The following is a 27,890-nucleotide window of genomic DNA, read 5'->3' on the forward strand; positions in this document are numbered from 1 at the left end:
TATTAGTATAAATGTGAATTATTTTCCATACATACTGTTTATAAGATATTATTTTAGAAAATTCAGTACTTCAACAACTTTTCACATGTGAGAGCTGAGTAGAAATACTAACTTTTTGAAAATTGTTAGGACAGTTGTGTAGAGTTAGAGGGTCATGTGTCCTAATAATTGTTAAGGAGTCAGGAGATTATTGCTGTCTTCTGCTTTTCTGAGCTATTTCATTTTTATGCTTAAATTGGGTTAAACTAAAAATAAATATGATTCACCACAGATGACAGACTGAGCCAAAATGATGCATTTTTTGCTCTCTAATTGATGCATTATTTTAATTCTCAGTCTTTAATTCCTCTGGAATCCAAATATTACAAATTGAGAATAAATATATTTTATATGTTTGGAAGCAATTTTATACACATTTTTTCTTTCATACGTGCACTTGGGATTTTACCATCCTTATTTCCAACATTGTTTTCGACATTTCTGTGGTTTTGTGTTGCACTCTAGTAGATCTGTGGACTGAGAAGAATTAGAAATAGTGACTCAGCTGGAAACGTCTAAAGGAGAATATTCAACTCAGGGAATTGCAAAATGCCCTTTATCTGAATATGTGCCTTGGGCATATAACGAGCATTGTCAGGAGTTGATGTTGATGCATGACTTTTTGTGCCACGCTCTGTTAAGCAGGGTATTATAAAAGATGTAAAAATAGAATGAAAATTTCTCTTTATTTAGGGACAGGGCAGAAGAACTTTGTGCATATATATGTGTTTGTATGTGTGTATTTCAACTGCCTGTGGGCGGGCCTTTATTGTTTGTGGGCAGAGCTGGGTTTTAAGTTTGGTAGTGATAACTGAATATTTCCTCAAACACTGAAAGATTGAGAGCTGGCAGAACCTAGTTCCTTTTTAACTATTAGCAATCATTCTCCATGAAGCAAAAATTATTCTGAAGAATTACTTTGATGTTTTAATATCCTATTGATCTCCATTGTTTTTGTGCAATCTGATGAAAATGTTGACTTCGTTTGGTTTGACACTTGATTCTAAATAATCCAAACAGACTGTGGATTAAGTTGATCTCAGGTGAAATCAAGGTAAATTTATTGAAGATCTCTCAGAGAGCTGGGTGATTTTTGAGATCATGTAGAGAAATTGTCTTGTTTTTACAGATGAGAAAAATCAAAAAAGTTAAGAGAATTGCTTAAGAATGCTAATGACAAAAATTCGTATTTTAATAAAGAAAAAATACTATGAATACAGTTAAATACATTGAAATATTGTAGTAAAGAACAAATATCTAGAATTATTAGGTCTATGACACCTTGAAAATCATATATACTTTTTATTACTTTCCATCTTCTTTATCTCTTTATTCATTTTGTTGCTGTTTTTGTTATTAGAGTCCTACTTCAGGCCAAGCACCCCAAATTGCCTCAAACACAGAGGAGAAACATGTATGCAAAGGGTAAGAGACTTAAGACAAGAATGTGTTAGGGTAAGGAAGTATAAGATGTGGGTGTCATTGACAAAGTTGATTTAGTTTCTCGTGACAGTTTTTGCTAACCAAGCTTGTGTGCTGATAATCCTTATTTGCAAAGAACCTAGGGCACTTCCTTATGTATCTAAAGGCAAATTTCATTCAATAATTTGTGTAACTATTTTTAATCCCTGTGATGACATTTTCAGCATCACACTTAGATATTTAATGCTGAATCTTTATTTTTTTTCTTTTAACTGATTTATAGATGAGGGTATTCTGTCATATACAGGAGGTATCTTTTCTTCTTTATGATCTGTAATTGTTGAGAAAAGACTTTGAGAAGACAGTTCAAACAAAAAGAAATGTCTTCTTAAGTAATTATCTCCCCTGTATGATGGTACTGTGCTGAAATAGAGGGCAAAGCTGATAAGGAATAACAATGTGTTCAATAAGATCATCATTGACGGTTACTGCTGAATTATAGACTAAAATGTTATTTCCCCCTCTTCATCCTAACTCCTGAAGTCCTGCTCCAAGAAACCAAAGACCACAAACAGCAGCACTAGCGCATTGCTGCCTCCACTCTCATACCTTGCCTGGCTGCTCACTCCAGAGCCTAACAAACACCTCAGCTAACAACAGGAAACTGTTCCTTTGTTCTGAGGGCGGGTGTAGAACTATCAAGTGACTCTGCTTTAGGAAGAGTGGTGGCCAAGAAAGAATTATTACTTCCTTTACTTTGTGGCCCTGGAGAGAACTCGGGAGTCGAACCTAAAAAATGAGTGCCAGGTAGCTGTAGAAAAGATGTTGTACCTGGGGTCCACTGCTGCACAGAGACTCCAGACAGAATGACTTGGAAGTTGATTATCTACAAGCTGGACCTTGTGTAGCCCAGGTCGCGACACCCATGGTGGTGGGAAAACCTGTTCTTCCGTAGTTGTCACCAGACATCTTTGTATTGAAAAGAAGCTGACTCAGTGGAGGCAGAAGGGAACCCAGAAAAATACTTGTTGCCATTGTACTTGTTCAATTATGTCTGGGTAGAAGTCTTCATCCATCAGTGAATTTTTCCAGAATTCTGGAAAACAGGAAAGACATGCTGAGACTAAGGGCCCAGTCTGCATCTGTGCAAGCCCCGGAAAACCTGACAGGGTCCCGCATATGAAGTCTAACACTGGCCCTGAAGGACAGGGTTCTTGGGGCTGAAAATAGCATAAACTTTAGCCAAAAGCAAATTGGTTGAAATGAAATAGTTTGATATGAAAATTTGATTGAACAAATGTATGTGTGTGTACATTTTTTAAGCTACTGTCACTGTATTCTGGGGTGTTAGGTAATTTAGGGAGAGACAAAAGTAATTAAGAGCACAGGTTCTGGTATCAGAATGACTGGGTCTGAATTCCAGCTCCACCATACATGAATGGTCAATGTGGCCTTGTGTCTGTAGATTTGAATCCCAGCTCTGCAATGTGCTAGACATGTAACTTGGGTAAGTTACTGAGTTTCTCTGAACCTCAGTTTTCTCACCTGTATGTGCAAGACACATCATGGAATGCACATAGAATTGTGCCCATACAGAGTAAGCATTCATAATTTACGTAATGTACTTATTTTGGTATACTTTTGAATCAGGTATTACTCCAAGTACACTATATATATTATCAATTAATGTAAACTATTATAATCATTGTTATTTTTTGGGTGCCCAATGATTATATTTTGAAACTCTTTTATTTTCTTTAGGCACTTCTGTGTTTTCTTACTTATTTTCTCTTTTTATTTCTAGTTTATTTTCAGCTATTTACTGTAGTAAAAGAGGTGGAATAACTTGTGTCCAAACATTACACATTTAGTGTTGGGTTCCATATTTCAGAGGTGGTGTAGTTTGGGGGATAAGAATAATAAGACTAACAATAATGGAGTATTACTATATATGAAGCACTGTGAAGTAAATACCTTTATAATCCCATTTAGCAAATGAGGTAACTAAAGTTTTTAGGGAACCTGAAAAATGTGTAGCTGGTTACGTAGCTGTAACTACTGATGGAACTAGCATTTCTATCTAAGTAGACTGATTCCAGAGAGAATGTGTATGGTCAGAGGACATATATAGCTGAAAGAAAAAAGTGCAAGTTATTGGAGATGAAAAGATCAGTGAAGTGTGAAGAAACGGCTTGATGAGTTGTTCATGTGAATGTTGATGTCACCCCAGACTGATGGTAGATCTAGGGAAAGAGAGGAAGACCACAAGTCAGGGGGTAAAGCCCTTGACACTTAGGTAGGATGAACCAAGAGGTTGGTGAGTCTTAGTAACAAGGAGAAATGGAAAGTCATATATGACTATCACTATCAAAATAACAGCAAACTAATATTTATGGAATCCTTATTATGTGTCTGGCTTTGTATAGAACTTTGGTAAAGCATTATCTCAAGATATCTGCTCAACAGTCCTTTGAGGAAGATGCTATTAATTATACCCATTTATTATTCCAAATCTTAGTTTTAGAAAAATTGAGTAAATTGACCACATCATCCAAGGTAGCTCTGTGAAATGGTTTCTAAGAATTCACCCATCTGTCCATCCATTTATTTGTTTATCAAATTTGAATATCTGCTGGGTATAAGCTCTAGCGATAGAAAAGTGCTTTAAATCCCAGCCCCTTCCCTTAAGTCTGATGAGAAAGAACAATTGGTGAAAGCTACAGTAGAGATATGATTTAATTATTTGTGAAATGAGAGTGCTATGTTCCCTCTCTGTGATTCTAGAAATGGCAAGAAGTAATTGATAAAAACAAAACTATACACAGCTTGGTGGTTTCAAACTTGAATCTACTTAGCTGCTGTTAGCATAAGACCATCCATTCTTTCAGTGCTATGCAGACTAGCCAATTTGGCAGTGGAGGAACTCAGTGTGAGGCAGCTGGGCATGATTTTGGGTGGGAGACTCAAATTGAATGTTGGTGAAGTGTTCACAGTTTGCATGTGCATTGCAGGTGTGTGACATCACTTCCCGTGACTGATGCAAATGCTGGGAACAGTGGCAGGAGACCGATAGCCTGACTTTACTTAACCCTTTCCAGACAAGCCATCTTGTAGGCAGATGTTGACCACAGCTTCTTGTGCATCTCTCTAAATGAGCCTGGAGATGAGCCAGTTTTTTCTGATCCAAGCCTTGGCATTAGAATGCACAGGAAATGAGGATAGGAAACCAAGTGCTTCCTTTAATGCCCCAGGTGATGGAAATGATGGGAAAAATCAGCATTATTATACTGTTTAGGCTACAGTCAAAACTCATTGTTGTGATTGTATGGTAATTTGAAATTTTGGAGGGAGTGGGGATGGAAATAGGCTTCCTATGTAGGAGGAAGTCCTATTAAAGAAACAGCTTCCTAAACTGCTAGTGTAAACAAAACTGCAGAGGGAAATATTAAAACTACTTAAGGGAACAAAATGTCTTCATGTTTTTCCTTGCAAATACTTCTCTAGTTTATCCACTCACAGCAGGCTTTCCACTGACATAAAGGAAACAAACAGAATAAAAAGTTATGGTAAAATAAAATCACTTCTATGCAGTTATTAAGACAGATTATTCTTTTAGATTAAACATATTCTGTAATTTTGAATCAAGGCAATCGCTAAGCAATTTTGAATGACCACGAAAAAGTTGTTAGGGGGCTTCCCTGGTGGCGCAGTGGTTGAGAGTCCGCCTGCCGATGCAGGGGACACGGATTCGTGCCCCGGTCCGGGAAGATCCCACATGCTGCAGAACGGCTGGGCCCGTGAGCCATGGCCGCTGAGCCTGCGCGTCCGGAGCCTGTGCTCCGCAATGGGAGAGGCCACAACAGTGAGAGGCCCGCGTACCGCAAAAAAAAAAAAAAAAGTTGCTAGGAACTGGCTAAGGATTTTTCATATTGACTGTATTATATACTTTCATGTAACATATGTGTATACACACATACATGTGTAAATTAAAATGTAAATGTTAGTTTTATATGAATAAAAGTAACAATATTTAATTTAAAATAGCCTGTATTTTAGTTTTTCCAGTAATTTGTGTAACTTTCCCTCTAATTAGTTCACATTATAGAAGATTTACTAGGCTGATACTTTTTATCCTAGACATTTACAGTGTTTGAGGTTCTGTTGTGGCTCTTACTCTTACATACAACTTCGGGGTGTTTGGATAAGAGGGTCGTTGCTTGTAAGTTATCATTGGAGAAGGCAGAGCCTGGGACTCAACGTATTATTGATCATTATTTTTGGGACCATAACAGCTACTTTGAACAACTGGAGGAAAATGGTATTTGAAAATGGACCCCACTGAAGAAAACAAATAGCCATATTCCAGCCTCATTCTTCTCGTATCAGAATCGGTACTCTGTGTAAGTGCCTGTTTGGATCATTTTATCTGTGGACAGCATTTGAAAAAATTGCTAGCTCTCTTGCAGCTGCAAGTGCTGATTATTTTGCTTGAATTTATAGTTCTGTGATGTTTTCTGGCATGCATGTGTGATTTTGTAAAAAATTTAGACACAGTCTGCAATTTTCTTCTTTAAGTCCTAGACAGTTCTGATTGAGCAATCTGATTAACATGTTCAGAAGTTTGAAGCCAAACCTTCACAACCCTGCTTTTGAAAGGTGTCAAGATTTGTGGGAGGGGAGATTACTTTTAAAGAAACTAAGCTTCCTTATGTTTCAAGTTTGAAGATGAAGTGAGATTATGTCTCTTAATTTGCACTGCTTCGGAGACTGTAGAGACAGGATGGCAGAAACGGATATAAAATTTTTTAAAGCAATTTCATTTCAGTGTTAAACTGGGATCTAACTGCAATGCTAGAAAATTTAGCTGACAACTTCATTTTATTAGTTGAACTCATCCATTTCTCCTATTTATATGGTATAGGCCACAAGAATTAGTTTTGGAAAATTGCAGGAGAAAAATTTAAAGGACATCTCCCTTATTAAAAAATTTATTTTATTTAAGAATAGTTGATTTACAATGTCGTGTGAATTTTTGCTGTATAGAAAAGTGATTTACTTACACATATATATACATTCTTTTTCATATTCTTTTCCATTATGGTTTATCACAGGATATTGAATATAGTTCCTTGTGCTATACAGTAGGGACTTGTTATTTATCCATTCTATATATAATAGTTTGCATCTTCTAATCAGGACATCTCTCTTTCAATATCTTAGGAAGACATCCACTTCTTAGATGTTTTTCTGTAACCATTTGTGTTTGTGAGAAGTAGAGTCTGTAACGTTAATATAGGATCTCCTTCCATCATGGCTGTGATCCGGCACATCTGAACACACAAATGAAATTAGAATGATTGGTGAGTCTACCTTAGGAAACTCGAAGCCAGCTGGAGATCCCGTTGCAGCCAAACTCAGGCACATAATCAAAACCAGGTTACGTTTTTTAAAACCAGATTAAAAATGACATATACTGGCTCTGCTAAGGGGCTTGGGGCCCTTTTACTCGTAGTGGCAATTCATAATCATGCATCAGGAAAGGGCAGAGCAAGGGTGATTATTACTAGCTATATTGTACATTTTCATTGTCTTTTAAATATTTCTGAAATAACCTCTTTTTAGGTGGTGAAATTCAAAGCATTCCAAAATGTACAATTTGTTAATGAGTTTTAAAAACTTTTTATTTTGAGATAATTTTAAATTCACATGCAATTGTAAGAAATAAGATAAAGAGATCCATATACTCTTCACTCAGTTTCCCCCAGTGGTTACATCTTGCATAAATACTATATCATAACCAGGAAATTGACATCGATATAATCCATCAGCCTTATTTAGATTCATGAGTTTTACATGGACTCATTTGTACATATGTATGTGTCTGTATATTTAGATCTATTCAATTTTGTTACATGTGCAGATTCATGTGATCACCATCACAGTCAAGATACAGAACAGTTCCATCACAAGGATCCTTCCTGCTAGTTATTAATTTTTGATGGGGGAATAAATTGAAAGATTTATTCACTAATCTGAATAGCTTCTCTGAGGCTATGTTGTACCTAAAATAGTTGTGAAAGACACTAAGTGACTAAGAAGAGAGAAGAAGGTAACCTTCACACTAATTCTAAGGAATAGGCTGAAATTGTAGGAGCTTGTCTGCCTGTGGAGTTCTCTGGGAATATAAACGATGAATTACCATGCTGCTTTAGAAAGGAGAAATTGCTGAGCAGAGTGGAGGAAGATTTTAATGATATTGGAGCAAACTAAGGCAGGGCTTTAAGGACACAGGTTAGTAGGTCTTTTGCACAGTTTTAACAAAAGGAAGTTAAAAATTGCAGTCTTAGATTCTTTTGTGTAAAAAAAAATGCAGTGTCAGAAAGAATTAAAAAAGAAAATCATTGCTGGCCTGTGCTCCTTGAAAAGAGCTTTCTCCCCCTGGGAAAACAATAAAAAAGTATTTGCCCCTGTATCAAATTTAGGGCCACTTACACAATGGCTAGAGTGGCAGAGGCTGCCGCTTAGCTGAGAGCTCAATTGTACTGATTCACTTGCAGCTCAGGGTGAACTTTCCTCATGAACAATAGACATCTGTGGTCACACATTTGGAAAATGAACTTACACAAATAAGGGCAACTTATACAGCTTCTTAAAACCATAAAACATTGACACTTTTAAACTAATGGGCTTTGGGCTACACTAAAAATAAAGCTTTGTGTTCTTTGCTGCTACCCTTTATATCTAGGGTAATGAAGACCAACTATAAAGTGCAATTGTTAATAGTAGAAAATTGTGAGAAGTCAATCATAAAAGCTGCATTCTACATATTTTCCCCTTCTTTTATCCCTTTGGAATTAAAGATAAGATATTCTTTCTGTTTTAAACAGAGTCTTGGTTTAGTTATAATGTAATTAAAATTCTGCTCTTTTCCACTAATTGATGGAAAAGACTATCTGACATACTACTAATTAAACTCCTTTTAGAACTACCATTTCTTTGATCAGCTGCACTGAGGTTTATCTTTGAAGATCTGGAATTTACTGCTAGAGCTAGATGATAAAGGTTTAGGAAAGTGGATGAACTTAAAAGTTATTATTTCCTTAGAAAATGCTAAGAGGACTAAAGCACAGGAACGTGAGGCTCAAGATCTTGAAGGTTTCACTTCTATTGTGTTAGCTCTTACTCATTTCCTAAGCTTGCCTCACCCCTCCAACCACAGATCCTTACAGGCTCACTCATTCCCATTGCCTTAGGCAGGAAGTTTATCAATGATAGTAGTTGCTCTTAAGAATCTGGATGGGGTTAGAATTTATGTATTTTCATGGACATAAGGTCTGGAGCAGCTCTGTGCATGTTGAGCTTCGGAGAATCTCCTTAGATCCGGAATTTGGTTCCCAGGAATGAACCCTGGGTTCTGTCCTACTCGTTAGCTGTAAGTCTTCCCTCTTTTTTTCCCACATTGGCCCAGTTATAGGGACTGATCTTCTACCCTAGTCTCCATTTCTGAGACATTGTTCAGACTCTCAATTCAGAGGTTTCAGGAACCCCATCTTTTTAGTTTGACATTTTGGTTATTCTCACCTGGGGTTGGAGCCTTGCTCTCCATCCCATCAAGGGGCATACTTTCTTATTGACAATTTCCCCTTTAAATCAAGGATCTATAATGATACCACTTCTTAGTTCTCTATCATTGTTTTAAAATACTTCGGTGTAAATAACCTTTTCTGAGAAACTAATGAAAACTCCAGATTATCTTCCAAGAATAATGAGTATTTATGTATGTATGTGTGTTTGGGTGTGTAATTTTGTGTGCAGTAGAAAAGTACATATAGCCATAGCTTTTACTAAAGTTTCAAAAGATATAGAGCACTCTGAATTCCATGTATGGATCTCACAGAAGTCTGTGGGACTCGAGTCAATAAATCCTCAATTTATTCTCTTAATTTTCAGATGAAAAATCGTGGCCCTCAGCAGGTCAGGAGTGGGTCTTTCTTGAGGGCTTGCCTAGGTTTATGATGTTAAGAGTAGGCCTTTGTTCAGATAGTGGATTATAGATCAGTTGACTGTTAAAGGAAGCAAAAGTCTGTAAACTTCTTTTTCAGTACTAATATATCACTACTCATTTCACTTACTTGATCATCCTTTCTCTCTTGCATCACTGGTTTTAGATTTTGACTTTTCCCCATTTCTATTCTGTGTGCATTGCTGGACTGATATTTATGTGACTTCTTTGCTCTAGTCTCTCTTGTTTGCTGCAAAACTTTCCTCCTCACCAAAATTATTGTGGACTAAAAGTTGACACTAGATGGGGGCAATGTCTTATCTGATAATATATAAAATCAGATCTTAATTATGTTAAAATGTGCATTGGTGGATAATGTGACTCCCAGAACCAGATGTTAGGTATATTTAATAATGTGGATTATGCATCTGTATTAGCCTGCTTGGACTGCTATAACAAAATGTCGTTGATTAGGTGGCTTAAACAACAGAAATTTATTTTTTCACAGTTCTGGAAGTTGCAAGTTCAAAATCAGAGGGCTCGTGTGGTTGAGTTCTGGTGATTTGTGTGGTTCTGTTCCTGATTTGCATACAGCCACCTTCTCACTGTGTCCTCACATGGCAAAAAGAGAGAGACAGCTCGAGATAGCCTCATCCACCAGAGGGCAAACAGCAGAAGCAAGAAGAACTGCAGTCCTGCAGCCTGTGGAATAAAAACCACATTCACAGAAAGATACAGAAAAAGAAAAGGCAGAGGGCTATGTACCAGACGAAGGAACAAGATAAAATCCCAGAAAAACAAATGAAGTGGAGATAGGCAACCTTCCAGAAAAAGAATTCAAAATAATGATAGTGAAGATGATCCAGCACCTACGAAAAAGAATGGAGGCAAAGATAGAGAAGATGCAAGAAATGTTTAACAAAGAGCAAGAAGAATTAAAGAAAAAACACCTAGAAGAATTAAAGAACAAACAGAGATGAACAATACAATAGCTGAAATGAAAAAAATACACTAGAAGGAGTCAGTAGCAGAATAACTGAGGCAGAAGAACAGATAAGAGACCTGGAAGACAGAGTGGTGGAATTCACTGCCGCGGAGCAGAATAAAGAAAAAAGAATGGAAAGAACTGAAGGCAGCCTGAGACCTCTGAGACAACATTAAACACACCAACATTCGCATTATAGGGGTCCCAGAAGGAGAAGAGAGAGAGAAAGGACCTGAGAAAACACTTGAGATTATAGTAAAAAATTTCCCTAACATGGGAAAGGAAATAGCAGCCCAAGTCCAGGAAGTACAGAGAGTCCCAGGCAGCATAAATGCAAGGAGAAATACACCAAGACACATAGTAATCAAATTGACAAAAATTAAAAACAAAGAAAAATTATTAAAAGCAACAAGGGAAAAATGACAAATAACACACAAGGGAACTCCCATAAGGTTAACAGTTGATTTCTTGGGAGAAGTTCTATAAGCCAGAAGGGAGTGGCACGGTATATTTAAAGTGATGAAAGGGAAGAACCTACAACCAAGATTACTCTACCCAGCAAGGATCTCATTCAGATTTGACAGAGAAATCAAAAGCTTTACAGACAAGCAAAAGCTAAGAGAATTCAGCACTACAAAACTAGCTCCACAACAAATGCTAAAGAAACTTCTTTAAGTGGGAAACACAGAGAAGAAAAGGACCTACAAAAAACAAACCCAAAACAATTCAGAAAATGGTAATAGGAACATACATATTGATAATTACCTTAAATGTGAATAGATTAAATGCTCCAACGAGAAGACACAGGCTCACTGAATGGATACAAAAACAAGACCCGTATATATGCTGTCTATAAGAGACCCACTTCAGACCTAGGGACACATACAGACTGAAAGTGAGGGGGTGGAAAAAGATGCTCCATGCAAATGGAAATCAAAAGAAAGCTGTAGTAGCAATACTCATATCAGATAAAATATACTTTAAAATAAAGAATGTTACAAGAGACAAAGAAGGACACCACATAATGATCAAGGGATCAATCCAAGAAGCAGATATAACAATTATAAATATATATGCACCCAACATAGGAGCACCTCAGTACATAAGGCAAATGCTAACAGCTATAAAAGAGTAAATCGACAGTAACACAGTAATAGTGGGGGACTATAACACTTCACTTGCACCAATAGACAGAGCATCCAGACAGAAAATTAATAGGGAAACACAAGATTTAAATGACACATTAGACAAGATGGACTTAATTGATATTTATAGGACATTCCATCCAGAAACAGCAGATTACACTTTCTTCTCAAGTGCACATAGAACATTCTCCAGGATAGATCACATCTTGGGTCACAAATCAAGCCTTGGTAAATTTAAGAAAATTGGGAGAAGAAATTGGAATTCCGATTAAAATTGAAATAATATCAATCATTTTTTCTGACCACAATGCTATGAGATTAGAAATCAATTACAGGGGAAAAAAATTGTAAAAAACACAAACACATGGAGGCTAAACAATATGTTACTAAATAACGAAGAGATCACTGAAGGAATCAAAGAGGAAATAAAAAAATACCTAGAGACAAATGACAATGAAAACACAATGATCCAAAACCTATAGGATGCAGCAAAAGCAGTTCTAAGAGGGAAGTTATAGCAATACAATCCTACCTCAAGAAACAAGAAAAAATCTCAAAGAAACAATCTAAACTTACACCTAAAGGAACTGGAGGAAGAAGAACAAACAAAACCCAAAGTTAGTAGAAGGAAAGAAATCATAAAGATCAGAGCAGAAATAAATGAAATAGAAACAAAGAAAATAGTAGTAAAGATCAATAAAACTAAAAGCTGGTTCTTTGAGAAGATTAAAAGAAAAATTGATAAACCTTTAGCCAGACTCATCAAGAAAGAAGGCGAGGACTCAAATCAATAAAATTAGAAATGAAAAAGGAGAAGTTACAACGGACACCACAGAAATACAAAGCATCTTAAGAGACTACTACAAGCAACACTATGCCAATAAAACAGACATCTGGAAGAAATGGACAAATTCTTAGAAAGGTGTAAGCTTCTAAGACTGAACCAGGAAGAAGTAGAAAATATGAACAGACCAGTCACAAGTAATGAAATTGAAACTGTGATTAAAAATCTTCCAGCAAACAAAAGTCCAGGGCCAGATGGCTTCACAGGTGAATTTTATCAAGCATTTAGATAAGAGCTAAAACCCATCCTTCTCAAACTCTTCCAAAAAATTGCAGAGGAAGGAACACTCCCAAACTCATCCTACGAGGCCACCATCACCCTGATACCAAAACCAGACACCATGGTCAAGTGTGATTTATCCCAGGGATGCAAGGATTCTTCAATATACAGAGATCAATCAATGTGATACACTATACTAACAAACTGAAGAATAAAAACTGTATGATCATCTCAATATATGCAGAAAAAGCTTTTGACAAAATTCAACACCGATTTATGATAAAAACTGTCCAGAAAGTGGGCATAGAGGGAACCTACCTCAACATAATAAAGGCCATATACGACAAACCCACAGCAAACATCATTCTTAATGGTGAACAACTGAAAGCATTTCCTCTAAGATCAGGAACAAGACAAGGATGTCCACTCTCACCACTATTATTCAACATAGTTTGGAAGTCCTAGCCATGGCAATCAGAGAATAAAAAGAAATAAAAGCAATACAAATTGGAAAAGAAGAAGTAAAACTGTCACTGTTTTCAGATGACATGATACTGTACATAGAGAATCCTAAAGGTGCCACCAGAAAACTACTAGAGCTAATCAGTGAATTTGATACAGTTGCAGGATACAAAACTAATGTACAGAAATCTCTTGCATTCCTATACACTAATGATGAAAAATCTGAAAGAGAAATTAAGGGAACAATCCCATTCACCATTGCAACAAAAAGAATAAAATACCTAGGAATAAACCTACCTAAGGAGGTAAAAGACATGTACTCAGAAAACTATAAGACACTGATGAAAGAAATCAAAGATGACACAAACTGATGGAGAGTATACCATGTTCTTGGATAGGAAGAATCAATATTGTGAAAATGACTATAGTTCCCAAAGCAATCTACAGATTCAATGCAATCCCTATCAAATTACCAATGGCATTCTTCACAGAGCTAGAACAAAAAGTCTTAAAATCTGTATGGAGACACAGAAGACCCCAAATAGCCAAAGCAATCTTGAGGAAAAAATCAGAGCTGGAGGAATCAGACTCCCTGGTTTCAGACTATACTACAAAGCTGCAGTAATCAAGACAGTATGGTACTGGCACAAAAACAGAAATATAGATCAGTGCAACAAGATAGAAAGCCCAGAGATAAACCCACACACCTGTTGTCAACTAATGTATGACAAAGGAGGCAAGGATATACAATGGAGAAAAGACACTGTCTTCAGCAAGTGGTGCTGGGAAAACTGGACAGCTACATATAAAAGAATGAAATTAGGACAATCCCTAACACCATACACAAAAATAAACTCAAAATGGATTAAAGTCCTAAATATGAGACCGGACACTATAAATTTCTTAGAGGAAAACATAGTAAGAACACTCTGACATAAATCACAGCAAGATCTTTTTTGATTCACCTCCTAGAGTAATGGAAATAAAAACAAAAATGAACAAATGGGACCTAATGAAACTTCAAAGCTTTTGTATAGCAAAGGAAACCATAAACAAGACAAAAACACAACCCTCAGAATGGCAGATAATATTTGCAAATGAATCAACAAAGTATTAATCTGCAAAATATATAAACAGCTCATGAAGCTCAATAATGATACAGATGAACCAACTGGTTTGCAAGTTAGAAATAGAGACACAGATGTAGAGAACAAAGGTATGGACACCTAGTGGGGGAAGTGGTGGGTGGCTTGGTGGTGGGATGAATTGGGAGATGGGGATTGACATATATACACTAATATGTATAAAATAGATAACTAATAAGAACCTGCTGTATAAAAATATTAAATTGAATTAAATTAAATTAAAAACTGAAGAGGAAGGGCAGAGTAGGCACACCTTGTTCCTACCCCCAGACTCATTCATTAGACAGACCACTCCACCTCCACTGGGGTGTCACTGAGGAGTGTCCCCCCAATGGAGCTCTGTCTACAGGGAGGGAAGCATCCTCCACGAGATAAAAAGAGAGACAGCTCTCTGGTGTCTCTTTTTATAAGTGCACTAATCCCATCATGAGGTCCCCAGCCTCATAACCTCATCTAAATCAGATTGTCTTCTAAAGATCTTATCTCCAAATACCATCATATTGAGGTTAAGTCTTCAACATATGAATATTAGGGGGACACACAATTCACTCCATAGTGGCATCTCTGAAACAGAAATATGGTGAAAGGCATATAGTGACCAGTTCTTCAAGGAAGAATGGTCTTCCAGCTGGGGCTTGTGTGCTAAGAAACGTAGGGGAAAAGAGGGGCAGGTAAAAATCACGGGAGGGAGGAGAATAACAAAGAAAGAAAACAGGATTTCTAAAGGTAGAATTTTATTGGACACTCGTCTGTTTGAAGAATAATTTTTATCAGAATCCAAAGTGGACAGATTAGGGACCCAACCAGATAAAGATCCTGTTCCTCCAGAAATGAAAAATGTATTTTATTTTAGTAAATTTTTCAGTTTGGGATTTAGGGTGAATGGTAGAAGAACAATTCCAAGCATTGGCCTTGAGTGTTACTGAACTAACAAAGAGTAGTGAAGACAAATCATACCTGAAAAAGTTTTTTGAATACTTTAAACCTGGTTCAATCTACCAAGATGGGATTTGCTTATAATTAATCCTAGCAGGGTATATTTAGTGCCTTGGAATTAAATCCTGGGTAACCTTAGTTAATGAGTTTGCTTATACTGCCCTTGAGTGAGTCTTGGACGTCACTGCATAGCAGGGAGGGTTTGTGCTGCTGAGAAGGAGAACTGAGTTTGAGTTGGAATGCTATTAGTTTTGCTGATTATCACAAAGGTATTGACAAAAAGTGATCTCAAGACAATGCCAGATGAGAAAGCCCACTGGGCTGATCCAAAAGGAGATGTTGTGTTGCATCTCAGAAGAATGGTCTTAAATTCTGACACAATTCTAGAATCTTTCTTTTATGGACATATTTTTTTGTATGACTGGAGAGGCACCAGCCTAAGAGATGTAAATCAGGGGTTTTGACTTTCTGATAGACTCTTTTTCTCAGTCTCCATTGCTGGGAGGGAGTGGTTTAGAGCATGCATCTCAGTGTCAGACAATTCAGTAATGAATCTGGATCTGCCATTCATGAGCTATTGTGACCTTAGGCAAGTTACATGAACTTATCTAATTAAGCCTCACTTTCCCAACTTGGTACTTATGTGGATTGGTTGAGATAATGGAAAGAAAGAGCTGAGTATAGGACTTGGCACATTTTAAAGCTCTACAAATGATAGTTGTTATCAGACTGGTAATTCATCAGTGCAATGATTGACCATCAAATCACTGTGAAGCCCACTTTATTCCACAAACTTCAGTGCTGATTTGTGATAGCTAACTCTCCTTTTCTTCCTCCAAGTTAGTATCCATGACTCTTGACTCTACTGTCTCAGAATGCCAGGGAACGAAAGTAGACATGTGCAGCTTTTCCCCTCTTTTCCTACAATAAAAGTTCCTGTAAAAATAAAAAAAACACCTGAAGTGAAATTCAAATGAGAAGCAGCAGGGTACAATCACCTTTTTGGGGAGAACAAGTAATTGATTTTGGTTAAATATATTTTAATTAGACCTGAACATACAGACCAGGGATTATTTTGGGGTGTAATCCTACACTGGTACAAGATAGAATCAACTCATTAGGTTTCATTTATTTTGCCTATTTAATCTCAGTGTAAATAGGGGTACATTAGTAACCCTAAATAGGGTTCAATTATTTGAGTTATTTCTCAAATCAGGTATTTCAGGCATAACTTGAAAAATATTCCTCCATATATTGATCTATTAAGCAATTTATGTCTGATGCAACAGTATCCCATAGAGAATTAAAATCCAAGATCTTGAAGGAAAAGATCCCTACCTAGCACCATGCAGAGAGCCTGTGCTTTTAGTGGAATGTTTTGATAAAAGTAATAAAGTAAGTTTTTATTGAAAGAATGAAGTAGCTATGGCAGCCACTTCTAATAGTGAGTATTATAACTGAATCTGGTACAGTAGCCAGACCACAAGAGGGGCAGAAATGTTCGATTGTGAATAAGGAAAGATAGTTCTATTTCACTCTTTTTTCCATTTCTTTCTCCCATCCAGATGTGAGGCCTCAGATCAAAATTCTACTTTGTTATACTGTATATGGAATCTAATGAGATTCAATAGCTCCATTATGCATTATTTTCTCAACATCTGTTAGCCACAGTTTCTGAACTTAACTTTAAAGCTTTCTCCCTTGCTATTAAAAGTCCTGTTCATTTGCAATTTTTTTATAACCCAATGAAACCACCCTTTTGCTGCCCAAGTTTAAGTTTCTTGTTTGCTTGCCTGAGGCTGAGGGTGCAGACAAGCTGAATGGTCAACTGAAGTGTTAGGTTATTCTAGATTCTTGGTTCATAGTAATCACCTAAAAACACTAGATGGCACAGGAGAGGTATAAATGGACCACGGAGAGAGGCCAGCTCTTAAACTTTATGTGTTTCTAAAGAATTCTTAGGGTTAAAAGAGCAACATTTTAAGATATTCTTTTATGTTCTTTTCTATTAAGTTTCGTATTGTTTTTTCAAGCTTTATCCTTGGGATTTTTCGGAACTGGGTGATGTAAGATATAAAATTCTCCTTTAAGTAAAAGCAAACACTTAAAAAATTTCTTGGTTGAGTTGTGCCTTTTTTGTTCCCTTTCTTTAATTTATTATAGAAAACACATATACATGCTATATGTATAGCAACAATATATGCTATATATGTGTATATGTATTTGTTTATTATATATGTGTTTGATATCTTTATGATGAATTAAACATGTGCTGTTCCAGGAAACTTAGAAATAATGCACACCATGGTATATGTAAATATGCATGTGATTGTATTTATTGTTTTAATTATGTGACTAGAGCTGAATTATGAGAAGTTCTTTCTAAGAGAAAACATCTAAACATAGAAATTAGTGTTATTAATTTCTATTTTTTTCTCAGCTTGTAGTGAGTACGTGTATTCCAGGAAGTTCCATGTACATTGTGTTTATTAAACTGGAGGTTAATTTATTATTTCCTTTAATAGAAAAATGATAAGGTATGAACAGGAAAGTATATTAAGCAAATACTGTATATTGGAAGTCAAATCACTACTGATTACAGAAAGAGTACTATTAGCCATAATCATAAAAATTCTACTCATTCATATGGTGCATTGTACATGTACAATCCCATTGTTTGCCATTGAACAATTTCTCAAATTTAGTGCAGGAAAACTATAAAAAGGAAGCTTATAGCTGGTCATGCTAAAAAAATACTTGTATAGAGAAAGCTGCCATTGTCTATCAAAGAGTGAATAGATTCTCATTTTTTAAAAATAGATCTGGATTATTTGAGTTTTTTGGAAAGTTCTTTGGACAATTAGTGATAACTTAAAACCTATAGAAGCTATTTCAACATGTTGTTCCCCAGTATTTTCCATAGACTAATTAAGCTCGCTGGCTGGCACAGAATATTGTTTTCTTATCTGTAATATGGGAAAAATAACATCTACCTTAAAGGGTTGTTTTGAGAATTAGAGATAATGCATGTACATGTATATAAATTTAATTAATCTCAGGCTTTGCACATTAACAGCTTTATTGCTGAATTAAGTTATTGAGAAAGAAATAAAACTAACCAGAAACATAGAATGACAGTATCACTTCTAATCTAAATTTAAAAAGAAGATGTACAGAGTCCACATATTGCTGATAGTCACCTGAAAAGAACTGATCTGCAATTACTTTAAAGTTTTCTGTATTTTATTTTGGAAGATATAATTGCCCAATACATCATATAATCACATGCAACACAGTTATCTTTATATCTAAAAAATGATAGTTATTAAATGTTTTGGGTGGAGGCTATACTGTATTGGAGAGAGCGTGAGTTTAGGGTTCCACAGACAGGGGTTTAAATTCTGTTCCCACCGCTTATTAACTAAGTTCCCACCACTTATTAACTAAGTAACCAAGTAACCTTAATTCTCAAGGTCTTATTTTCTTATTTGTAACATGGGACTAATACCATCTCATTGTACAAGGTTGCTTGTACAACCTTGGGTTAAACAGGGTTTCTCAGCCTCACCATCTCAGCAGTATGGACACCTGGGGCCAAATAATTCTTTGTTGTAGGGACTGTCCTATGAATTGTAGCATGTTCAGCAACACTCCTGGCTTCTACACACTAGATACCAGTAGCACCTTTTCCACACTTGTGACACCAAAAGTATTGCTAGACATTGCTAAATGTTCCCTGGAGGGCAAAATTGCCCTCCAATTAAAAACCACTGGTGTGTAATCCGCTTTACATAAAACTGAGTAAACATTCAAAGAATGAGAGCTATTATTACTTTTTAGCTTAGCAGTCATTCATAAGTTTTGACATGAATGACTTCATCAGAAATTGCCAGATTTATCTCCAGTCATCTAACGTAGAGACCTTTATTTGAGCTAGGAATTCAACAAGAATATTTTCATAAAGTTACTTGTTTATACTTGTGGGTTAACTGAATGAGTTAATTCATTCAATCATACGTTAAATCAATCAATTACAAAATGTTGATAGTGTTAAATAATTACTAGGGACAAAGTTGTTGTATATGTCACTTTTATGGAGTGAAATCCTTAAAGGACACGTATTAAATAAAGGTACTAATCAGACCTCTTTGTGGGCCTGTCAACTGGATGCTGAGCAGAAAGGAACCCACAAGTATTCTTTATCTCTCTGGTTATATGGCAATCACTCATCATGCAGCTATTTAATGTACTCTTAATTTTAAGCACTTTGTTAAGTCCCTGGGGAGTCAGTGCCATTCCTTAAGGCGTCTAGTCGGGAAGATAGACAAATAAACCATAATTCAGTGAGATCAGAAATACGGACTGCATTTGTTGGAGGGTCTCTGAATCCACTGGAAATGTAAGAGAAAACTTCCTGGAAAAGGTAAAATCTGGGCTAAATGGTGACATTAGGACAGATTTAAGCAGGGTGAGAGTTGGGAGGAATGTATATTCTGTATTATAATAGCATGGGAGTAGGGTATAGGCAATATGGCATATTTTACTTTCTTCAAGAAAATCAATGTATTAAGTGAGAGATGTGATTGAAGGGTCAGGTGGTCAGTTCATGAAATACCTCATACACATGCTAAAGAGTTTGGAGTTTATCTGCTACAGTACTGATTAAATCATAATATAATCTGAGGTATGACTTCATTTAATTTGCATTTTAGGTCACTCTGGTGTTGTAATAGAAAGGACCAGAGGGGAAAGGTAAGTGTAGAAGCAGGATATTTTGAATATTGCAGTAATCCAGATAAGAAATGACAAAAGCCTAAAACTTAAGTTAATGACATTAAGAGTAAAAGAAGACAGAACCGAAAAGACATTTAGCAGGTAAAATTAAGAGGAATTATTTACTAATTATATGGGAGGAATGAGGAAAATATATTATACTTAGAATGATTACTACGCTTTCTATTTGGATAATTAGAGAATGGTGATTCCATTTCAGAAACCAGAAATAGAAGACACTGGATTGAGAGTGGTAGAGGAGTACAGGGGAAGAGAGATATGGGGTTCAATACTGGCCATATTGAAAATGAGTTACCAGTGAGATATTTGAGTGGAGAGTCCAATCAATAGTTAGATGGCATAGGTTTAGAACTAAGGGAAGAAGTCGGCCTAGAGATGGAGATATAGGAATTTTCATGACATAGGTGGTAATGGACAAGTTCATCAGAAGAATGCAGACCAAGACTTGTAATGAGGGCAAGTCATGGGCAATATGAATAGTTAAGGTCAATAAAGAAAGCAGAACCCCCAAAGTAAACTGAGAAGGAATGCTATAGAAGACAGTAGATATCCAAGAAAGAGTAGAGTTAGAGAACCCAAAAGGAGGAAGAAGTTGCAAGAGAGTATAAGTAGAAGAATGCCCATTGAACTACCATCACTTATGCTTCTTAGGGAAGTTTGAATGAGAGATCATAGTAGGGTTATGGGTGGGTGGGGGCCTGGGAGCAAATATGGATAGTGTTTTTCACCAGTTTTTATTTTGAGTACCTTGAGTTGGCACTATTCCTTTTCTAGCTTCCACATGCTCCATCACTTCCTACTGTCTTAAAGAAGTTAGAAAATGGGGTCAGAGACTATAGATCTCAGTAAGTTAAATAATAAATATACTGGTATTAGGAGACAGAGAAAAGTAAGAACAGAGTGTACATTTTGGTAATATCTAATAGTAATATCTGATAGAATAGATGCTGAATGTTTTGAATGTTTACTGAAACTAGTATCAGTTGCAGAGATACTGCCTAAATGGAAGTCAGGAATTTGAAGATCTGTTCAACAATGGACATATCAAGTGAAACAGACTGGTAAACACTCAAGACATCAGTTTAGAAGAATAAATTTCTAGGGAATTAAAGAATAATACATTTTATTGTCTGTAAGTTAAAACACTTCAGCATAAGTAGTGCTGTGTGTTATGTGTGTGCTCAGTTTTAATCTGTATAGTGGGGGTGGGATGCAGTTAGTTAAAATGAAAAATAACCAAATATGGAATACACATGCTGGGTAGGGAGAAGGTTTGGCTAGCCTTTGAAAGGCTCTACTCACATTCCCACACTTTGGAGGTGTCTAATCCAAGCTTTCAGCTCTCTTCATCCTAGACCAATACCAGATGGTATGGCAGTTAGCATGTTGGATATAGAAATGTTTTGTCATTGGTAAAATTAGTTATGTTCAAGATGATCTGTGATTGGCTAGGTATTTTGAGCTGGGGCTCCTGCATGGACAGGATTTCAGAATGTGGTAAACTTCATAGCCTATATCCTTTGAGAATGGTCCCTCAGTATAGGATCCCATATGTTATGAGTGCATCTATCTGAGTTTTTTGTTTGTTTGTTTGTTTTGCCTGACACCTACTGGGGGAGCTGAATCCTGCCTGTAGGATGTTGCTTTTCTGCCTTGCATTAGCCTTTTATGCAAGATGCTGTGGAATACCTGAAACTATAGACAGCTGGTACTTCATTGAGCCTATAGGACTAGTTGCGTTTGTGTTTTTTTATGGCTTCCTACTGTCAAAAGTTTGCACATCTGTCAGGATTTGGTCTGCAATATTCACTTATTGCATTATTATACTCAAAATCAAGGTTGCAGGTGAGGAGATCTCTTAAAGCTACCAATATGTACCCCAAATAACCCAGGAATTGTGAATTACCAAATTAGATCAGTTTGCAACCATCTGATACTCATTCTTCTGAATGGGACAATGTAAAATTGCTTATTCCGTCTTAGGTACCTGAGAAAATTTTGACAAGTCAATGACTGAGCTTTGATTTCCTTATTTAATATGTCAAAAATAATATTCACTCCATGAATATTCATGAATAGCTAATATTTTCTGAACACTGTTCTGAGAATTTACATATATACATTTCATTTAATCTCCACACCACTTTATAAAGTAGTTAAAACTGTTATCCCCATTTTTTGGATGAGAAAATTGAAACACAGTGAGGTTAAGTAGCTTGTGTGTTGAAGATCACACTTGTAGCAAGTAATAGTCCTGAAATTGTAAGATTAGTCAACATGGTTCTAGAGACTATGCTTTTAAGCACTACCTTCTATTAACTCACTAGGTTAAATGAAATAACTTATATGAAAATTCTTATTAAAGTTTCTGTCACTGGATAGACACTGAAATATTGGTCAAATGTGAATTGATCCTAGAATGATCCAAACTTCATGTAATTTATGCACTTATTTTGTTATAATGGACTTGTATTTATGAGTTAATCACAGTGTTCATCTACAAATTATAAGTCTGGTACTAGGAAATCACTCAGATAAAGAAAAGATACTTAAGGAATACTGAAGTCAATACTTCCTTATTATGCTACAGTGTGCAACCTTATCATGTATGTGTTATATCCATGTTTCACTTTGGTTTTGTTATTTTTAATAGATCCATTAAAACTTTATTCTTGAACACAGTATTTCCACAGTTGAAACATTCTTCAAGGATTTTAATAAAACTTCCTCACTCAGCAATGATTTTTATTTCCAAAAATTTTCCAGATCTATTAAGAAAAGAAATCAATTTACTTTTTAGTTAGAAGGTCCTATAAAGCAATCCTGACTTTCCCACTAATTGTTGATCAGACCTTGAAAAGTATAATTGGAAACAAGGTTATTTTTTTCTGTATAGTACCTTCACATACTAATTTTTACTGACTGAAATATTTTCTTGGCTAGGTTTCATTGGAACTAGGCAAGAGATTAAAGAGCTTTCTCTTTTCTTTTTTCTTCTTTTCTCTTCTTTTCTTTTGAAAATACAATGGGTTTTTTCCTGGGTACATATCAGCTTTAGATAAGCCTTCTGAGATCTACAAAAGAAGTTAAAACATTGCTTCTTAGGTTTTAGTTTCCACAAATGTGTTCAATTCACCTAATAGCATCTTAGTAGAATGGCCAGGGGAATATGGAGGAGAAATGAGATTTCATTCTGAGTTTTAGAGGCAGGAGGAGAGAATGTTTGTTCCATGTGTTCATTCTTTGGAAAGCAGAGGAACGTCTGTTTGTCATTAATATTAACATGAATTAGTGTTGCTTACTTTGCATCGGAGCCTATGATATAAAGACAGGGTGGGCCAAACTTAGTCCCAAGAAAGATGGGTAAATATTCCAGAGGAGCTATAGACCTAGCATTTGAAAAATGCAAACAGGGAGGAAACAGCAATGCCTATAAGAATGAGGGAGATGTTTTTTCACCTCTGCCAATGTGCAGTTCAGTTGTGGTACTTTCTATGCTGAGAAACACAGGGAGAGAAATCTTTAATAAGCAGAGTGGATGGGTTTTCTGTGTTAATTGAAGTGATTTGCTGTTGTTTTAAAATAAGGCATTAAATATATGTTGTATCCATTTATAAAGGAGGATTTTAAAATCAAGTTTTCTTCCTTATGCAGGAATTTGTTGTGTTAAATTCTATGAAACAATAAGGAGAACAGATTTTCAAAAAAGTAGTCATTTAAAGACCCCAAATCCAGGTAGTTTAAACAGTAGCTTTACCAGTATATGCTCTCATAATTATAGCTCACATATATGATTATAGTTACTATAGATTAGCTATTATTTGTAATATTATAGGAGTTATTTCATTAAATCAAAGCAACCCTATTAATGTTCTTCTCACTTCACATTTGAGGAAACTGAAGGTAGCAGTGGTTAACTTTCTCAAGATCACATACCTAACTGGTGGGGTTGGGACTTAACCAAACACACATAATACCACTTTCCATTTAATAGTGTTCTTTCTCTGAACAAGTATTGGACAAATTTTACTGATCTTTTTCTGTGTTCTTCCAGAGGATTTAGAACAGATGACTCCACTTGAGCAGTTTTAGTAGCTAAGGAATCTGAATGCTCTGCACTTGTATTGGAAGATGGTCACTTAATTTCTATCGCCTGTGTAGCAAGTAGAAACTTGACTTGTCAAATGTATTTAGTAAATAAATGTTGTTGGAGGATTATTATAAATTCTTAAACCTAGTCATTTCAGGATTGAGGCAGATTGTATAACTATGCCTATAGAGCAATAAAACTCTCAGTAGACTCTGAATGTGAACTATGTGAATAATGGTTAGTGCTGTTGAAAAATGTTTCTTCAAAAGATCCAAGAGTTAAGGTGGACTGGTGGATGGAAGGGATGGGTCATGAGTGCTCATATGATATGTTCTTGGGCTTTTTGGACTGTTAAGGGTTGTAGCTCCCTTTTGCTCAGAGCTCTTTATTTTGATTAGTTCAAGTAGAGCAATCAAAAATAGACTAAACAGAGGAAAAACCTCTTTTTAGGCTGGTATCAACCTTTTTAATTTGTCTGCAAATAAAAAAAGCAAAGATGGGCTTCCCTGGTGGTGCAGTGGTTGAGAGTCCGCCTGCCGATGCAGGGGACACGGGTTCGTGCCCCGGTCCGGGAAGATCCCACATGCCGTGGAGCAGCTGGGCCCGTGAGCCATGGCCGCTGAGTCTGAGCATCCGGAGCCTGTGCTCCGCAGGGGGAGAGGCCACAACAGTGAGAGGCCCGCGTACCGCAAAAAAAAAAAAAAAAAAAAAAGCAAAGATATTTATGAGTAGAAGACAATTAAGAACATGGACAATGTCTGATTTAGCTAATTTTCAAAGTTAATATTTATTGTGTGCTTGCTCTTTAGTAGAAGCTATGCTAGATATTTTATATATGTTAACTTTTTAAATCTTTATAACAATTTGGGAAATAGGTACTATGTTTAGTCCTTATTTTATAAAAGACATACTGAAGCACAAAAACTTTCCCAGGGTTATAAACTTGTTAAGAAGTTCCCCTCCAAAGTAAAGGACAGGTCATTTTCATCTTCTCTATCCCTAAGAAAGAAGCACAATGCTTGATAAACCCCTTGATCACTTTAGGTTTCTTGTGGCAAGGAGGCAATAGGCAAAAATGGAGTCATCATACTGGCAGAGGTAAATGACTGATCATCAAGAAGAGGTAGGGCTGCTGCTAGACAACATGGGCAGAGAATAATACATTTGATATTTAGGACATCTCTTCATGCTCCTGCACCCCTCACCCATAGCCTGAGAAGAGCACAGTAACTAGGGGTTCAGACTCACAGAGATGAAGGTCTGGATCATTCTACCAGGAAACCTGCCTAGTTTATGCTCCTAGTGTCTCAATGGAAATGGCCAGGGGAAAATGGAGGGAAAATGTGATTTCATTCTGCATTTTAGAGATAGGAGAAGAGAATGTTGTTCCATGCATTCACTCTTAAAGTACAAGATTGTCTATCTGTCATTAGAATTAGCAGGAATTAGAGTTACTAGGCAAGGATGAGGGGAATCTACAGTGGGAAGGGGAATGCTGATTAACAGTTATAGCCTCGAGTGTTGCAACAGTGGGAGCTGTAGTTCATTCCATTAACGCTTCTCTTATGAGTTTTCCCAGAAAACAAGACCAATCAGAACATGGTGGAAACTCTCTTCAGGTGGGGTGAACTTGCTTTGAGAAGGACTCAATCTCAGTGGTGCAAGGGGTAGGCTGTAGTGGATTCTGGAGTTTTCCACACAGATTCCCAAGCTGATGGTTTGCAGCTCTGTGCCTCACTGAGAATTTCACTTAGCTCCAGGGAACTGCCTAGTCGAAGGCAGTTGTATAATTCAGTTTGTTTCTGTTTCACAATGTTTGGGGCCTCAGCTGGGAAGACTTGAAGACTAGGAATTATTCTGTGGCAGGGGTTTGGGGACATCTGGAGGCATCTACTTTCATGTCTGGGAGTTGGTGCTGGTTGTAGGCTGAGGCCTTATTTGGTCTGTCAGCTGGAACACCTATACTGTGTCCTCTTCTTATCTCTCATATTGCTCTAGGTTGGACTTCCCAGTTCGGTAAGTGGGTTTCAAGAGCTACCAGCCCAAGAGAATGAGGCAGAAGTGCTTGGCATTTTATGGTCTAGTTTTAGAAGTCACATACCATCAATTCTGCTATACTCTAGTGGTCAAGGCAATCACTAAAGTCCACTCTGCTTCAAGGAGAGGGAATATAAACCCCAACAATTGATGGGATTAATGTCAATTTCCCATTGTAAGAAGACAAGGGGGGATGTGAGATACTGATGTAACCATCTTGGAAAATACAATCTGCTACATAAAGGAAGAGAGACTAACTGCTTCTCTTTCCTGTGCATTCTACTTTTTCCAGCACATCAATGATGCATTAATTTTCTTGAAACAATACCTTGAACAAAGCAGTTCCTTAACAAAAATAAAAAACAAAAACATAAAACTATCAGTCTCCTTACTGCTTATAGAATGATGTCCAAATTTCTTAAATTAGCATTTAAGAGCTTCCAAAATTCAGACATTATCTCTTTTTACCCATTACTTCCTGTTATTGTCAGACATATACTGTAGCTGATGGCCTATTTATGTAATTTAATGTTGCCAGGATGTGTCCTGAGGTTTTCACTTTTGTACCTTTGTACATGCTTTTTTCTGATTTCAGAATTCCACGGTAGAGGTACCTTCAATGTTTGCCTAATAAAATACTACTCATTTTTTAAGACCTTTCCTCATGCCCAAACCAGAAGTGAGTGCTCCTTTCTTCTTTCAAGTGCCAGTCATGTGTCACTTGTCACACTGTGCTAAACTACACGTTACTTTGGAAAGAGGCAGTGCTTTATCATGACTTGGTTTGTTAGTTCGTGTTATTCCCGTCGCAAAGAGGATGTCCTCCCTCAACAAAATTTAGAGAGAGAGCCATACCTTTCCCTAATCTTACTGCTTCTGTGAACTAGTTATTTATCATAGTGTAAGCTCATCTAAAAAACCCGAGTACTTTATGTTGTCTTTATTTCTTTCAGACTTCAAAACATTCAAAGAGCTAACTCATCACTTACTGGCTTTCTAGGGCACCCGAGTATTAATGTAAAGACACAGAAGCTATTTAATAATGTTGATGAGCCACAGCATGAGTGTTGGAGTGGAGTAAAGTCAGTTGGAATAAGTGCCACATTAATTTCCAGGGAAGAATTTTTTTTTTTCGTTCCAATGTGCACACTTATTGTGTACATAAAGCTTTTTAAAAATTTTATAAAACTTGGTGAGGAACATGACTTTAAACAGTTTACTTTAGGATTCTTGCAACTTTAATTTTGTTGTATGCTTTGTGACTCTCTAAGAAGTCTCTAAAATAAGGCAACATTTTCTATAGACCCTTGTGAGATTATGAACCCAGAACTCTTCCAAGAATGACATGTAAGAAGGCAACCATGTTACAGTGTGACTCTGCCTTCTGCTGCTTTGCCTGAGGGAGGACTTGACCCTGCAGAGCCAATGGGTCTTTGTCCCAGGATTTTTGAATTTAGAATTGAAAGAGAGTTGGGCCAGTCTTGCTTGGGTGCCTTGATGGTGGGTAAATTAAACACTCAGGAGCTGTTGATAGCCTTTCTTCCCGCCATGTAGAAGTGAAAGGAGCCTGGTTTTACCAAGAAAGAGAAGAATGAAGCAGGGAGGAGAAAAAGAGAGTGAGTCCTAAGAGCACTTGAGTCCTTGGACCTAGCTGCTTCTGAGTCCAGTCACATTCTTGATCTTAGGTTCCATGTGACATTCCATATTCCTTATAAACATTCTCCCCCTTAAAAGAACTTAATCTAGTTCTTTTTTTTCCCTACTTATAAC

The 27,890-nt window shown here is 36.6% G+C and overlaps 1 protein-coding gene across 7 annotated transcripts in view; it reads left to right on the forward strand.

Annotated features, from left to right (window-relative positions):
- LOC307185613 (uncharacterized protein) overlaps positions 1-27,890 on the forward strand; it is a 913,805-nt gene that overhangs the window by 338,461 nt on the left and 547,454 nt on the right. For 3 of the 7 annotated variants that reach the window (XM_079919919.1, XM_079919920.1, XM_079919921.1), the window contains exon 2: positions 19,912-19,951. The exons of the other annotated variants lie outside the window; for them this stretch is intronic. In XM_079919919.1, the coding sequence (XP_079776045.1) occupies positions 19,912-19,951 (40 nt within the window). The remainder of the gene's footprint in view (positions 1-19,911; positions 19,952-27,890) is intronic. 7 annotated transcript variants of the gene reach the window in all.

This window comes from Stenella coeruleoalba, assembly GCF_951394435.1.
Source record: "Stenella coeruleoalba genome assembly, chromosome: 4".
Classification (NCBI taxonomy): domain Eukaryota; kingdom Metazoa; phylum Chordata; class Mammalia; order Artiodactyla; family Delphinidae; genus Stenella; species Stenella coeruleoalba.